The sequence below is a fragment of the Nuphar pumila genome, chromosome 4, assembly GCF_984573655.1.
Source record: "Nuphar pumila chromosome 4, dmNupPumi1.hap1.1, whole genome shotgun sequence".
Lineage (NCBI taxonomy): Eukaryota > Viridiplantae > Streptophyta > Magnoliopsida > Nymphaeales > Nymphaeaceae > Nuphar > Nuphar pumila.
Window position 1 is genome coordinate 142,914,258 of NC_143252.1, and position 15,935 is coordinate 142,930,192.

Sequence of the window (15,935 nt, forward strand, 5' to 3'; positions counted from 1 at the left end):
TGAAAATGGATACAAGGGATGCAGGAAGTGGAAATGGGGAAGGTGTGTTAAAAAGTAGTATGAAGCGGGAAAGTGAGAAGAGATTGTGAAGCGATTATGTAAGTGCATGAAAATGAAACACACAAAGTAATATGAAGCACAAGCTAAAGTAAATTAGAAATGACTTTAACACGAGTATAAAACCAACATACAAGCTTGTAATAAAAAAATATTATTTTTAATATGAAAAACGTATGAAGTGAAGAGGAAGCGAGTGAGAAATAACAAACGGGAGGGAAATGTTGAGAGAGCGAAAGACGATCGATTTGAGAAACGAAGAGGAAACGAGCTTCTCACTAAAGATAATAGAGTTTTCCATATTTCAAAAGTGGGTTTCCCCAAAGCTTCCCTTCCTTTTAGGGAAGCATGAAGTTTTCTACTTTCGTGAGCTTCCCCATGTAACGAGAAGCTTCCGGTAACTATGATTTAAACCTTTTTATCATAAATGCTTCTCTTTGAATTAAAAAAAAACATTATCTTGGATTCGTTATTTATACTTTATATCATTGAGAGGTATAAAAGGCGTTATGGAGAGGAGTCTTGTTTAGGCGATCGACCTGATTAATTTATAAAGTATTTGTGCCCAAAACACAGAAAATTGCTACAAGCACAGCAAGTTTCTATGTTTCTGTGCGTTGGTAGTACCAAATTACTCTGGGCCCAATCACTGGATCTGCTCCATATGAAGAGAGGCTTGGAGAGAGAGAGAGAGAGAGAGAGAGAGCTTGCAAATGAACTGTTGCTTATGTAAAACGGCAACCCTTTACAAGTTGAAAATTTGCAACTGCCAAGTACCACACTTGGGAAAAAACAAAGAGTTATAATTTATAAATGTCTACAAAAAATTATAATTTCATTACAAGAACACATGGTAAAGACTTGGAAGAAAGTCGTGAGAATAAATTCTTTGGATCCTACTTTTGTAAGGTTTAGGAATACGTTGTCATGCCTTTGATTCCACTGGGATGCAGGCACGTGAACATGCGCACACACACACACGTACACATACAGAGAGAGAGAGAGAGAGGCTAGCACAAGGGTGCATGCTTGCTTCACATGATGAACTGGAAATCCAATTTGAATATGTTTATCATGCTTGAGAATCTGGTTAGACCAGTTTAACTTTGCAAATAGCTTAGAAGATGATGAGCCATGAGCAATAGTGAGAATATCCTCTCATGAATGACAACAGAAAATAGCAAAAAACACTCAACAATAGTTTACAAGAATTCACGGTTCCCTGTGATCTTCAACCGTGATTATGCAGACAAATGCATACAGACAGTCAACAAAACCAGCTACTTTGATGCACTAGTTTGGCTTCTCCATCTCTGATGACAAAAACAACTGAAGGGCATCAAGAACAAAAGAGAAAAAAAAAAGAATACTGAAGTTAACATAACAGAACTTCTCCCTATTCTTAATTTATAGGCTACCTGTTTCCAACTCCTCTCTAATCATATTTACAGCTCCCTTCCTAACTTACAACAATGTTATTCACTCCTATAGTACATTTACCAGGGGCCCGTGCGTGTCCTCCTCAAGCATCTTTTTTTTTGTGCTGTCTGCTGGTTCAGCTTCTCTATAACCTGTGAAGGAGCACACATGGACTTGTTAGTAACCACCAGAGATAGAAGGTAAAAAAAACACTAGGAAATAGTATGAATTCTTAGAAGCAGCATCATTGATTACACAAGATTGAACACCACAGGTCCCTATATGTAAAGACAAATTAGGAGTGAATATTAGACTGGCAATTTGAAGTTTTCAACTAGGCATTTACATATAAAGATGCCCTGTCACCTATGTCACAGGGACTCGGCAAACCGGGTGCCGCACCTGCGTCGACGCGACACAACGCGGGTGCGGCACCCGATGCAGTCAACCCGACCTTGGGTGTGGTCAACACCAGGGTCATTTTGGTCCAATTTTTTGGACTTAAAATTGTTTTTGCCCGATGAAACGGGCTGCGAAGAGAGGATTAGGGCAAATTTTTTTTGCCCTAATCCTCTCCTCTCCCGCGCTCCTCTGCTCTCTTGCTCGCCTCCTCTCCTCCCGACGTCTCTCAGGGGAGCCCAACGCCACCTCCTCCTCTCCGCCGACCGCTCCAGGTATGCCCCCGACTTCCTCTGCTCTCCTCTTCGACCCCTCCCCTGCACAAAGAGGGCGCAGGGAGGAGGCTCAGCCCCTCCCCTGCCAACAGAGAGTGCAGGGAGGGGGCTCGGCCCCTCCCCTGCCAATAGGGAGCGCAGGGAGGGGGCTCGACCCCTCCCCTGCACAAAGAGGGCACAGGGAGGGGGCTCGGCCCTTCCCTTGCCAACAGAGAGTGTAGGGAGGGGGCTCGACCCCTCCCTTGCACAAAGAGGGAGGACAGGGAGGGGGCTCGGCCCCTCCCCTGCACATAGAGAGCGCAGGGAGGGGGCTCAGCCCCTCCCCTACCAACAGAGGGTGTAGGGAGGGGGCTAGGCCCCTCCTCTGCACAAAGAGGGAAGACAAGGAGGGGGCTCGACCCCTCCCCTGCACACAGAGAGCGTAGGGAGGGGCTCGGCCCCTCCCCTGCCAACAGGGAGCGCAGGTTCTTTTCTGCTTTACTTATTTGATTGATATTTAGGTTGATTTAATTGCGGTGTTAGTTTTTGTGATGTAGAATAAAATTGTAGAATCGTTAATTTGATATATTGCATGCAATGTTAACTATTAAAACTTCAAAATTTTATATATATATATATATATATATATATATATATATATATATATATATATATATATATATATTTTTTACATTTTTGCCCCGCCGCACCCAAGGTTTTTTAAAGTGCCGCATCCCCGCACCCGCACCCATGTGACATAGCCTGTCACTTACCGTGGACATTATGTCCAATTTTAATGCCTCAAGCCCCCCCCCCCCCCCCCCCCCCCCCACACACACACACACACACACACAGCCTTTTGGCCTTTTCCTGTGATCAGATAACAGGAAAATGCCATGAAAATCAACATAAAACTTTCAATGTTCCACCATTTTTCAGATGTTTAGTTCAACTATACCTCAATTATCCTTCTGTTAATCTGGGGTTTTCCTTTCTAATTTTCAAAGTCAATTGCTTTCCTTAGAAAGGCCTTGGCATGTTCGATACGTAGTTGTAGGAAGGTTAGAAAAATGTGATTTTTATTATCCAGGAACAGAGATCTGATCTCACCTCCAACATCTTAATTCCAGAAACCTCCATAGAGTATTTTATATTCAGATGTCTAGATCCCTTCAGATGCTAAGAAGGGTGGGCAACCCATCCAACTCCATATCCCTAGAAAATCTTCTAAATAACGCAGAAAAATATTCAATATATATATATATATATGAAATGGGATGGATAACTATACTATCTGTGTATATATTATTATGCACCCATGTATTTTCATTCTGATCTCCTAGTATAAGAACATGAAGTGCCCAAGTACTTTCACATTGCATCCCATACCCATATCCATGTCAAATTGACACAGAATCCAGTGAATTGGACATATTCATGATCAAAATAGCTAGGCCTACAAGAATTTCCAGCAAATGTGCACAAGGTAGCCAGCCTTCTCATCACTCAGCATTATAACCAGAAGTTCCCAACACCAATTATACAGATGTTCTTAAATGATCTTAAAAGAAAACAGTGCAGCTAGGCACTGTACTGTCAGATTAAGGGCAAAAGATATTACTGAAAGATATACTAAAGATCACAAATAAAAACAAAAGCAACTAATATTATCCGCTGATTTTCTGACGAACTGTTGCAAAACAGACATTTGAAACTTGCTTATAGACTAGCCACATTTAATTATTACACACTTTAAAGAGGAACCTTGAAACAGCAAGCTAAAAGAGAGCAACAATGGTAACAGTAATTATTTACATAATCCACTCTCTAGTCATACCTGAGCCGTTTCCATTTCTGTTATTTCTGCCTGCAACAAGTAACTTTTTGTTACTTAAAGCTTGAGCACAAGTTGGAAACTCTAAATTGCAAATTTGGATAAATACCAAAATTGATTGCTTTATCTATTTTGCTTTAGTTCCAAAACATGCAGAAAAGGTACCTGCTGCTTCTGCAATTTCGTGTTCTCTTCTTTGAGTTTTGCTACTTCATCTTCCAATTCCATGGTATAAGCCTACAAGAAGTTTAGTTTTAATAAGAATGACAAATGATATCCAGCAACATATGAAATAAAATCATGTGGAGTATTTCAATGCATAGATTAAAGAGCAGCAACATCATTAAACCAAATTTTGGTAAATAAGTTTATATCTTCAATTAAACATGCATGGATGGTAGATGTATACAGCACAATCCAAATGTGCATTGACAAGATGAAACAGAAAACAGTAAGCATTTCAGAGAAAATAAGAAGGTTAATCCAATCAAGTCACACTCAGTTTCCAATCCTTCTGAGCAAGAAAAACACCCAGACGTTGCTTCTTTTCCTTACCATATGTTTTATCAAATTTAGGTTTACAACACTACAAATGCTTCTTTTAGTATCATAATTTTGGAGGTTCTCATAACATCACATGCGGTGATCCCTAGATTTGATTTCATTATTAACAAGCTAGAAGCCTCGACTCTGTATGATAATAAAAAGGGCAACGACTGACCAGTAATTCATGTTTTCAAGACTAACCAATATAACAGTAGAACTTGAAAGGTAATGTAACTAGAAACACCTTCATTGAAAACAAGGTGTATCTGACTGTATTAGATGACATAGCCAACACAAAGTTTTCATAATCTCAGAAAAGGCAAAAATCACTAAAACATCACACAAACAAGACAGAGAAGAAAACAAACCAGAAATAGAACAGAAAGAGGACATAACGCCATAACTACCAAAAGCACATAAAGTTCAGAGTAAGTAAGAAAACATGTAAACTTGTTTAGAAATTACCTGCTTGCGAGCTCGTGATCTTGCTGCTGATTCTCTGTTCTTTATCATACGCCTCTGTCTCCTCTCAACAACTCTCTCCAGTGGTCCGCCACCTCTTCTTCTCCTTAGATCTCCGTTAAAGGCATAAGGAACTGGGGATACTGAGGAATTATCACCATCACTTTTATTCAAGATATCAGAAGAGAGTGGGTTTGCATGAGATGCAGTTTTTATTGCAATTGTTGAAGCTCCTAGTCTAGTCACACTCATTCCAACTCCCCCTTGAATACCACCTCTCATGAAGCCATTGGATGCAGGAGAAACCACTCCAATGCCTGCTTTTGAATCCGCAATCCCAAAAAGCCCCGCAGATCCAACTTGAGTACCATTTCCTGCAACACCACCCATGTGAGACAATGACAGACCACTTCCTATACTTGGACTCTTCAAGTCAGCATTGTTGGCTACTTGAACTGGTGATGCATAAGCAATTGGGGGTTGCTTCTGAAATATCTGATGTTCTTGCTGTTTGGACTGTTGAACTAGAGGGAACTGGTTATTGAGCCATGAAACTGGCTGCTGCAGCTGAGGCTGTTTCTGTGGCTGAGATCTTATTCCTTCAAGAGTGACAACGTTATTAGCAGATGGATCAATAATTTCTTGATATGGCATGCTTGATAAATTCCCATTAGTCTGATTTGGCTGGCCAGACCCGAGAACTAGGCCAACATCAGACCGAACTTGGGCGTTGCCATTCCCAACTGTGTGGCTCCCATAATTACCACAGAAAAGTCCATTGCTGGCCATACCAATGGATTGGGTATCTTCCCTCACAACCCCTGCCCTGACCAGAAACTCCTCCAAAGTCATCTCTCCAAGAGTCGGCTGCCTCTGTGGCAACGAAGAGCTAACATTGCTGGCCTGCTCTGTGCTTCCTTTGATCATGTCCCTGAAAACTTCATCCACTGTCTTCAAGCTCAACGTCCGGGGCAGTGTCAGGGAACCTTGCCTCTGCAAACTGAATTGCCTGGCTAAATTCCCTGAATTTGCTTCCGTTGTATCCGGTGGAGCACTGGGCCCCTGAGTCTCTTCTGCAAACCACAAATTCTTCAAAAACTCATCCATATTCATTGATCCGAAATCCTTCCCAAGGCCACTCTGAAACTCATCCAGAGTCAGAGAATAAATTGACGATTGGTGGACCAAAGGATAAGTCCATGTCCTGGCATCTCCGGATCGAGAACCATTCTCATCCCCTGCCTGCGAGAGCACATTCTTGAAGTTCAAATTGGAATCCATGTTAGAAATAGCAGCTCTGATCTTTTCTGTATTTTTGAACAAATCTAAGCTTCCAAGAACGCTACGTAGATCCTTATTTAATCCAAACAATACTGAATTCTCCTAGCACATCGGATAACCAAGATTATACTTTATGGAACGAGATCAAGCACAACATTTGCTCCTCAATTAGACATAGATCAAGTCCCCAACTTAAAACATACACAAAGATCGATTGTAGCTTCAAACACCATACCAAGAATTGTAAAGAACCCAACTTTATCACCAACCCACTGTATCTACTTTGCTCACAAGACCATCTTCAATCTTCGCCGAGAAGAAAAAAACACCAAATAAAGCGAATCCTAATTGCACGCAATATAGTCGAACCTCTATTGTTGCAATCTCCAATCACCAATAACGATCCCTTCCAATCCCAGCACCTAACAAACACAGAACTGAACCAAGCAGAAAAAGAGAAAACCCCCAAAAAGAAAAACGAAATAATTCTCAAAAAATCCCGAAATCCCAAACCAGCAACTAAGAGAAAAGCCTAACACGACTCAAAACACTTCAACACTCCACCATTGATCCAGCAAAACTGAGCACCCATCAATCCTGAAAACCCAAAATGAGAGAAAAAGAAACACCAGTACTGATTCAGTTCACCATTTTCCTCCACTCGAAGTAGTCCAATATCCACTAACAGAACTCCAATCTAAACGAGCAAGAAGCAAATCTCAGAATTCCTTCACTCTGAGAGAGAGAGAGAGAGAGATGTTTAAGTCAAACGAGCAAGGAGAACAACCAAAGAATTCCTCAACTCTTTCAAGGAGCACACTGAGAGAGAGATGTTTAAGTCAAACGAGCAAGAACAACCAAAGTCCTCAACTCCCTCAAAGAGCACACTGAGAGAGAGAGAGAGAGAGAGAAGTCAAACGAGCAAGGAGAACAACCAAAGAAGTCCTCAACTCCCTCAAAGAGCACACTAAGAGAGAGAGAGAGATTGGGGTGTGCTCCCCCACTTTATAAGATCTCCCATTGATCCACAAACCGACAACTAATTATGGATACCCAGCCGGCCAGCCTAACGTGTACCAACCAGATGGTTCTGATGCTTTGATGTGATGGGCAACCAATCACTTCTGGCATAGTGTCCACTTTCTTAAACCGTCTATGTCACTCTCGTGGACATGCCTCACTTTACACCGCCCAAGTAAATTACTGGAAAGCTTGTCTTTTCCTTGTCTTTTGCCTCCATATCCATGTTCGTTTTCACAATTACCAATCTTTTTCGGTTTTTTGAATTTTGGGGGTGGCTGGGACTTTGGGATAAGAGATCTAAACTCTAGTTCATCTATATGTGATATTTTGAAAAAATTGTGAAATTATTTAGGTATTTTCAAACACCTATAAAAAACTGAACATTTAATTTTTAAAAAAAAATTCTTATATTTTGCAATTCTTAGATCACACTGTTTTATTTTTAATGTTTTTCTATTTTTTATAATAATATATATCGTAAACATTTGTTACAGTCCTTTGCATGTCAAAAGGACATGTCACATAGCAAATGGGGTGAAACTTCTTTGTTTGAGTGTTTTCTTTCACATCAAATACCATAGATGCGATCTATGTTTTGTTTAGTGGAAAGTAATAATTGGATTGCTGGAATCTGACGTAGCTTTTTTTATGATCCAAAAGCATCAATTTTTTCTTCCTCATAAAAAATATTTTTTTGTTAAAAAACGTAATACAAGAGTCAAGTCATATTAAATCTAGAATGCTAATTTGTACCAAAATAAACACACATAAACGTGTGTATATATATATATAGTGGCAATTGTTGATATTAAAGTGTGAAGGAGGGGCATCTTCACAAAAATTAAATAAGTGCCTTGAAAATTGTAGATGGCAAACTTTGTATATTTATTATTTCTTTTTTGTCGTTTTGCTTTTCAGGTGATGTGGTGAAGAAGACAAGGTGGGGACAGCAGCATGTGGGGCATCATAACCAAAGCAAACCCCCTACAACCAAGTACATGACAATCTATTTAGTGGCTTTTAAGTTCCTTTTCTCGAGAATACATAGCACAGGTTAGTCTGATGCAACAAATTGTTCTTGTTCTTCTTTCATAACACCCTCCTTATGGTATAAACCTCAATAAAAATAAAAATGTAGTCAAGGTTTTTACAGCATTTGCCCGCCTTATTAAAGCAATCAGATAAGTGACACAGAGGCAAACTAGGCAACTCAAATGCAGTCCTGCACTTAATTATCCGTTTGGAAGCTTGTAGTTGGTGTGTGTAGGAGGGAATTCATGCGATCCCCAACTCCCGTCCGTGTTTAGGAGGTTGGATATAACAAACCTCAGGAGATGGGATGGGATTTGGCAGCTCCAAATACCTTTCATCTTCCAAATCAAAATTTTAACCTTTATGGATTGTAGGTTTTTCTCGAGAGAAAGCTGTGGTTAAGACCCTTACCAGTTATACAACCATACATTTGGGGTTCGAACTTGCAACGTTCCAACACAAGGTAATGGGCACTAAGTACTCCTGCGAGGCAAGCGCATCCCCCATTAGAACCATTGTAGTTGGCAACTCCAACATGAGCACTTCACCATCTCTCTTGTTATTTCCTTCTCAATTCTCTTTTACTTTATATTGGTCATTTGGAAGCTGATAGTTGGCAAGAAGATGCCAACTCCCCCCACTTGCCAAATACAAGCTCCCAAACAGTAGCTGATGTTGGCAAATCCCAAGGCTCTTGAATCCTGGAGTTGAGATATCCTATTCCAAGATTTGGCATTTGACTGCGAAACATAGGCCCCTAAACATAAACAAAGCTAGAGCATGTCAATGACATAATAAAAAGCAAGAGAATAGCAATTGCCCCAAAGGAATTTGTCTTAGTGGGATGGGGCTTAGGCCACTAGTCAGGCAGTCTATTCAAATCTCATGGGCGTCACAAGGGATGCACACAAGTTGAGCTTGGCATGTTTAAGCTCGGCTTGCTCAAGTAAACTGGTGTACAGGCTCGACCCAAAACTGAACCACTAATGTTCAGGTTTGGCTCATGGAGAGAGAGAGAGAGAGAGAGAGAGAGAGAGAGAGAGAGAGAGAGAGAGAGAGAGAGAGAGAGAGAGAGAGAGATGAGATTGGCACGAGGCTCGAGAAATGAAGCCGAGCCTTATTGAACCTATCGAGCTTAGTAGGGCAATCAAGCTCGACTCATTTGCTTGGCCAAGCCTCAAAGCTTTGTATAAGCTTGGCTCATTTACTAGATGAGTTGAGCTCGAAGAGAGCCCAGGCCAGTTGTGTATCCCTAGGCATCACCCATTGCCCAAGCAGAATCACGACAATAGAAGGGCAAGAGGCAAGCTCATAGAGTTTTACACCGCCAGGATACTGATAGTAAGTAAGACAGGAAGAACCAGCGCGACTAAGTATCTGATCTTGGAGCTGTTTCTAAGTATAAATATAAAAAAAAGATGGCAATCGATGTGGGCACTCAGACGAGGAAGCCAAAACCAATATGCTATAGCAAATAATGAGGAATAACCAAGAAGATGGTATTTTGGGATCTTTACTCCTAGTAATGGAAAGCCTGACCTATCTACTTGTGGAAAATGGTTAAAAAAGTTGGAAAAAGCCTTCATGATGATGATGTGTATATTCATGAAAAAACAAAACTGTATTAATGTATGCATGATCACGGGGACCAAACTATGTGTCTTAACTGATGCTATTGGTCCAAAAAAAAAAAAAACTGACTGACACCAGGCCCAAAGAGTATGGGCACCAAAACAAAACAAAGGTGCCCATGCGTGTACGTATGCTAACAGTCGAACTGTCGACAAATTCACAAACTTGAATATTTAGAAGCTAGCATTACAGTATGCATTATTTGGTATTTAATTGGGAGGAGTGGCTGAAAGCCAAGCACACAACTGTCTATTGTCCATTTGTGCAGTGTGTGGGAGATGCAGATGCAGGGTATTAACATTAAAGACAAAAGCAAGACTTTTAAAAGTTAGATCAAAGTGTACATATGGCAGTGAAGCATTATTCTCCTTAAGTCATGCAATCAATTTCTTTTGCATCTCATTTCCTGTGGAAACAAGCGCACATTATTACGATTTTTCTTTTCAATATTTAGCATGAGGTGGTGGAGCCAAAATCAATTAACTTAAAAAGTAGATGTGACAGTGAATGAGTAGAAAAAATGGTGACAACAAAAGGATAACTTATTGGTTGACCCTATTGAGAGGCCAACCTTTTGCTCTTAATCTTATAAATGGTCATCACATTTTTAATTTTTTTTTTGATATGGGTCTTTGTTTTTCTGAAAACTATAAAAAAGAGATCTACTCATGCAGTAGAACATTAGCTGAATCTTAGTTAAATTGAGGCAATTAGAATATAAACAATTAAAATACCTATCCTTCTCTTTTCTCCGAGGAAAAAAGAGTATTTTTCAACTCAAAAAAGCTATATAAAGAACTAAAAAAAACAAAACAAAAAAATAATGTTTGTTAGGGTCCGGTCATGTTGATAAATAAGAAGACCCAATTAAGACCCAGGTCCAGACCCGAAGATCCGATTAATACATGGAGCCGGGTATAATTTGTGAAAATTTATACTAGACTCGGGCTCAACCTGAGTTCTGATCAAGACCCATAATTTGTAAATGTAAAAATTATAAAAAATATTATTTTATCCAGTATGGCCTGGGTCTGGTTCATGTAGTTCTTATTGGGTCTGGGGGTATGGTTTCTCTTATGATGGGTCTGATTATACCCGGCTTCAGACCCGATACCATTACCCAAAAATCAGGGCCATGTCTGGTTCCACTTGGGTCTGAACCAATCTTGATCCGTTGACACCCCTTTACTTATGATGCACCCTCAATCCGAGGATGCGAAAACTTGAAAATTATGTTAAAGAAAATTAAAATTTCAATTACATAAATGGAAATAACAATTGTAAAGAAAAATCAATAAAAAAAAAAAAACGAGTTAGGGTTTGGGAAAAAGAAAATGAAGATCACAATCAATCTGAACTAGAAAATCCCAAGAATGAGCATTTATCGGGGACATAAGAAACTCTAATCCTAATTTGGGTCTGAGATAAATCCATTACATAATTAAGACCTAAATCTAAATAAAAACTCAAATAAAACCTAAACTAAAAAGTTAAATCCAAATGGATCTCTTGAACCTAGATTTATCGCTGAAATTCAGAAGATGCAGTCTTATTTTTTTTAATTTAAAAACAAAAAATTATGCTTAAATGAAAATTTCCCAACTTCTTTTATTAGTCTGGATTGCTGCTGTCACGGGCTCATTAAAGTCTTTTGGTAGAAAAAGCCAACGGCTATGGTTCAGCTGCAGATAATTAAATGATGCCAAATGGCATGTCAACCTCATTTAGATGCGTAAGTGAATGAAGTAATTGTTAAACTAAATGACAGGCACACTCCTTTTTGTTTTTGCCACAAAAATTGCTAGTGCCTTCATCTCATAATACATGCCTACCTCACCTCATGTGCTCCCTTACACCACTGCTTCAATATATTAAAGGCCAGGTCATTACTCAATAAATGTCACCTTTTAGTAGGGGTGTTAATGGGTAAGGTTTGAACCGTACCAAACCCTATAAGGTCAGGCCCTATTAGAATCCGGGGTCGGACTCTAAGGGTCCCATAAATATATGGAGTCAGGTATGGCTTGTGAAATTTTATACTAGACCCAAGCTGGACCTAAGTTTCGATTAAGATCTGCAATTTTCAATGTAAAAATGATAAAAAAAATATTTTACTGGGTATGATCTTGGTCTGGTTCATGTAATCCTTATAAGATTCAGTTATAGTTTCTTGTATAGTGAGTCGGACTAGACTTGGGTCCAAACCCTGTACCATCATCTCAAATGAGGTTTGGGTCTGATTTCATCGGGTCCGAACCAAACCCAACTGGTTGACACCCCTACACATTAGCCCTGCCTTTGATAGCCATAACTCATAAGCAGCGTTTGGTTGAGAGAAATGTGAAAGACAATGCTGAAGAAGTTTGGGCAGTTACACAGGAATTCTAAGGGCCAACACATTCACTATTTTGCAGTTTTGCTTTTAGTGCATAGTTAAAATTTAAAAGTGAGAAAAAATCTCATAACAAAAGGAAATTTTGCTTATGAGGAGTTTTTATATGAGACTTTTTTCATAAAACATATTTTTTTGTCTCTTTGACGAGAAAATCAGGTTGGAAAAATGTTAGAGTGCTTTGATTAGGGCAAGGGCTACTCCTAAAACTGAAAACTTTTAATAGGAAAAAATTCTCTATTTCTAAGATGAAAAGTTGTCAAAATGAGGGTAAAATGATTTTTTTTCTTTTAAATTTTTTTCTATCATTTGGAACAAATAAGGTTGCCACTTTTCTTTTATGACTTGCACTTTCTCTACCATTTCTTTCTTCCAAATGCATCCTTAAGTAAATAAATACATGTTTACAACTTTTTTCAGAATACTCATTACATACGTAGGTTTTACAATAAAATTATAATTTTTAAAAGTAAGTTCTATATATATTTTTTAATATCAAGAAAGCTCAATTTCATACGAAAAAGCAAGCTTTTCATTTATCCCAAGTGACCTCATGGCAAAAAAAAAAATTGTACTGTATGAGTAATTTGATGTGATTCCCTAAAAATCCTGCAATTTTCGATATTCTTTCGATATCCAACATTGCAAATATCCAACATCGTTAAGATACTTTTACCCTTCACAATTGTGATTTTATGCATTTTTTGCGATAAAATTGTATCGCCCATCGAATATGTCCAACACCCACTTAAATCCAGAATCATAGGTTTTTTTATGCGAATTTAGACCTTATGAACTTGCATAAATTTATTTACGAAATCTTGGTAAAACTGAAACCACCAAAATCATAAATATTCAACTATTTCATATATATTTCATATTTTACATAAATATATTTGTCATTAATTTTGCGAATAGCTTACTTTTTCACGTATATTGAATGCTCTCACGTGAAGTTATATGTGAATCTCCAGATATCACACACATCGTACTTACATATTTACGAAATTATGATAAATATGCAAAATTTCTTATTTTTGTGAATTTCTTGAATCATATATATAAACACGCTGTGAATTTTCGCATATAACAACCCAAATAACAATGGATGTAAGCAAATAGACATTCAAATTATTTAAACATTCAAATTATTTAAATATATATAAATATATAAACAATGATGTTGTATACAAATCATTTAACAATGACTTTCAATTTGAACATTCAAATTATTTAAACATTTAACAATTGTTTCAGTTTAAACATTCAATAATGGTTTTAGTTTTATATTCAAATCATTTAAACATTCAAGAGTGAACTTAGTTTTATATTCAAATCATTTAAACATTCAATCAATGAAATTATATATAAATGATTGAAAAACAAATGACTTTATATAAAAATTCATTCATAGAAACATTTAAATGATATTATATATAAATGAATGACAAACATATGACTTTATATAAAAATTCATTCATAGAAACATTCAAATGACATTATATACAAATCAATGAGTTACAATATTGATGTTCGAATATATACAAAAAAATAAAAAAAACAATAATCAAATGAATTTCTATGGTTGATGATGATGTGATTGTTGCGATCGTAGCTCTTCGATGATCTTATTTGTGTTCTCCAGAACGCCAACTTAAGTACATATTATATCTTTTTGAGTTCATACCATATTCTTTAGCATGCAAATTTCTTCAAGTTCAAGAGTCAACTCTCCCTTTGATCCACTTACAATCTTTTTCTGCTTCTCTCCCTGATCTTTGTCATTGAAGAACATGTAATATATTGAGCAACTACAAAATTTTCATTGGTGGCACGTTTCATCTATGACAAGTCCATGTCTTTAATGCCCTCATGCCAGTCTTGAAGTTTGGAGAGGAATACCAGAGGGTAATCCTTCGTCCGATCCTTCGTGACATGCGATAAAAATTTGCTAACTGGACAAGAGTGACTGGTTGGTTGATAAACAAACTCAAGCTGCTGAATGACTCGGCTAGCCATTTGGTGCTCAACTTCATTCATGTTGTGCATCCAAATGTCCTTTCTGGTGATGTCTTTCACCCCCACAACTACATCGGCATTCTCCTCGTCTTCCAACGTGCCTTCATAGGAGCACCAGTTTACCTATATTTTCTTTATGGTTAGGCCTACAAATATGCATTTATTTAAAAAATATACAAAATATCAATAACAATACTTATGTTTGCCTAGTTAGTCTACAAAGTGATGCAACACAATTAGCACGAAACATGCGAAGACCCACTAATCTTTAATCACGTTCCTCTTCATTGCATGACCAACTCCATATTGTGTGGCACATGAAAATTCATAAGCAACATCACTCATTTGAGGTCTTTCAATAGATATGTGCTCCCATATCCAACCTATATAACAATGATTAACAAGGGTTAATATATAATATCTATCAAAATACTGCATGTAAGTATAAGAATAACTATAAATCAAAAGTTTAAGTATAATGAAAGAATAAATACCTCCAACAACAACAACATCCTGACAAGGTTATTTCTTTTGCTCCTCGTGCTACTCAAACTTTCATACATATATGCAAGTGCGACTGGTCTTCATACATATTGATCAATGTGATTCAGGTCTTCTAACAGTTTGACATATGATGCATGAACCGACTTTCCACCAATATCAATGAATAACTATGAGCCAAAAAAGTATAACAAGAATGCTCTCACCGTCTTATCCATCCTACTACCGTCCTTCCTTCCAATACATGGTAGTTTTGTCTTCATCCTCCTCGCCTTATTGATATCATAATTGCTCCTAAACCATGAAAACGTGATCTTATCTACTTTAAATACATCATTATCTTCTTGCAAATAAATATCATACAACTACTTAAAATTACCCTACCACTATCAACTAACTAGCTCCCCATGACACTTCAATTCGCCTATTCATGCCACGTCCTCCAACGTGATGGTCATCTCAAGATCTCTGAACCAGAGTATGTTGGTTGCCGAATTTCAAAACTACATAACGGCCTCTAAGGGAGGGTGAATGATGTTTCATGGTGTGATCTCCAAGCAAAAATTTATTCGATCCAACAATTCTTTTGCTTCTCATGTTAGTGTTAAAAACCATTGGTGTGCTTGGTTCTAGTAGAATCGGTTTGTGCAGGATGTTGACTCTACTAAATCAATTGGTTGAGAATCCTGCAATCTAAATTAATTTTACTCAAATCAGTCAATTTCAATGAATTTCTATATTTTGCATACATACATGACAAACTAATCAATTGCATTCATGTATAGTAGCAATATATATATATATATAATAAAAATAGTCAATTATAATAAATTTTTATATTTTGTACACGTACATGACAAACTAATCAATTGCATTCATATATAGTAGCAATAACAATATATATCTTAATTTAATCAATGAAATTAGTCAATTACAATGAATTTTTAAATTTTGCACACGAACATGACAAACTAATCAATTACATTTATGTATAATAGCAATATATATATATATCAATTTAATAAAAGAAATCAGTCAATTACAATAAATTTTTATATTTTGCACACGTATATGACAAACTAAT

At 37.5% G+C, this 15,935-nt stretch overlaps 1 protein-coding gene across 1 annotated transcript; it reads right to left on the minus strand.

The window, feature by feature from the left end:
* Window positions 1-1,070: 1,070 nt before the first annotated feature.
* Window positions 1,071-6,252, minus strand: LOC149841423 (bZIP transcription factor TRAB1-like). The gene is made up of 4 exons (XM_090003824.1): window positions 4,975-6,252; window positions 4,129-4,200; window positions 3,967-3,996; window positions 1,071-1,628 (listed from the first exon to the last, which is right to left on the minus strand). Exons 1-4 carry the CDS (start codon window positions 6,250-6,252, stop codon window positions 1,554-1,556), a joined length of 1,455 nt encoding a protein of 484 aa, XP_089859950.1. The 3' UTR covers window positions 1,071-1,553.
* Between the last annotated feature and the right edge of the window lie 9,683 nt (window positions 6,253-15,935).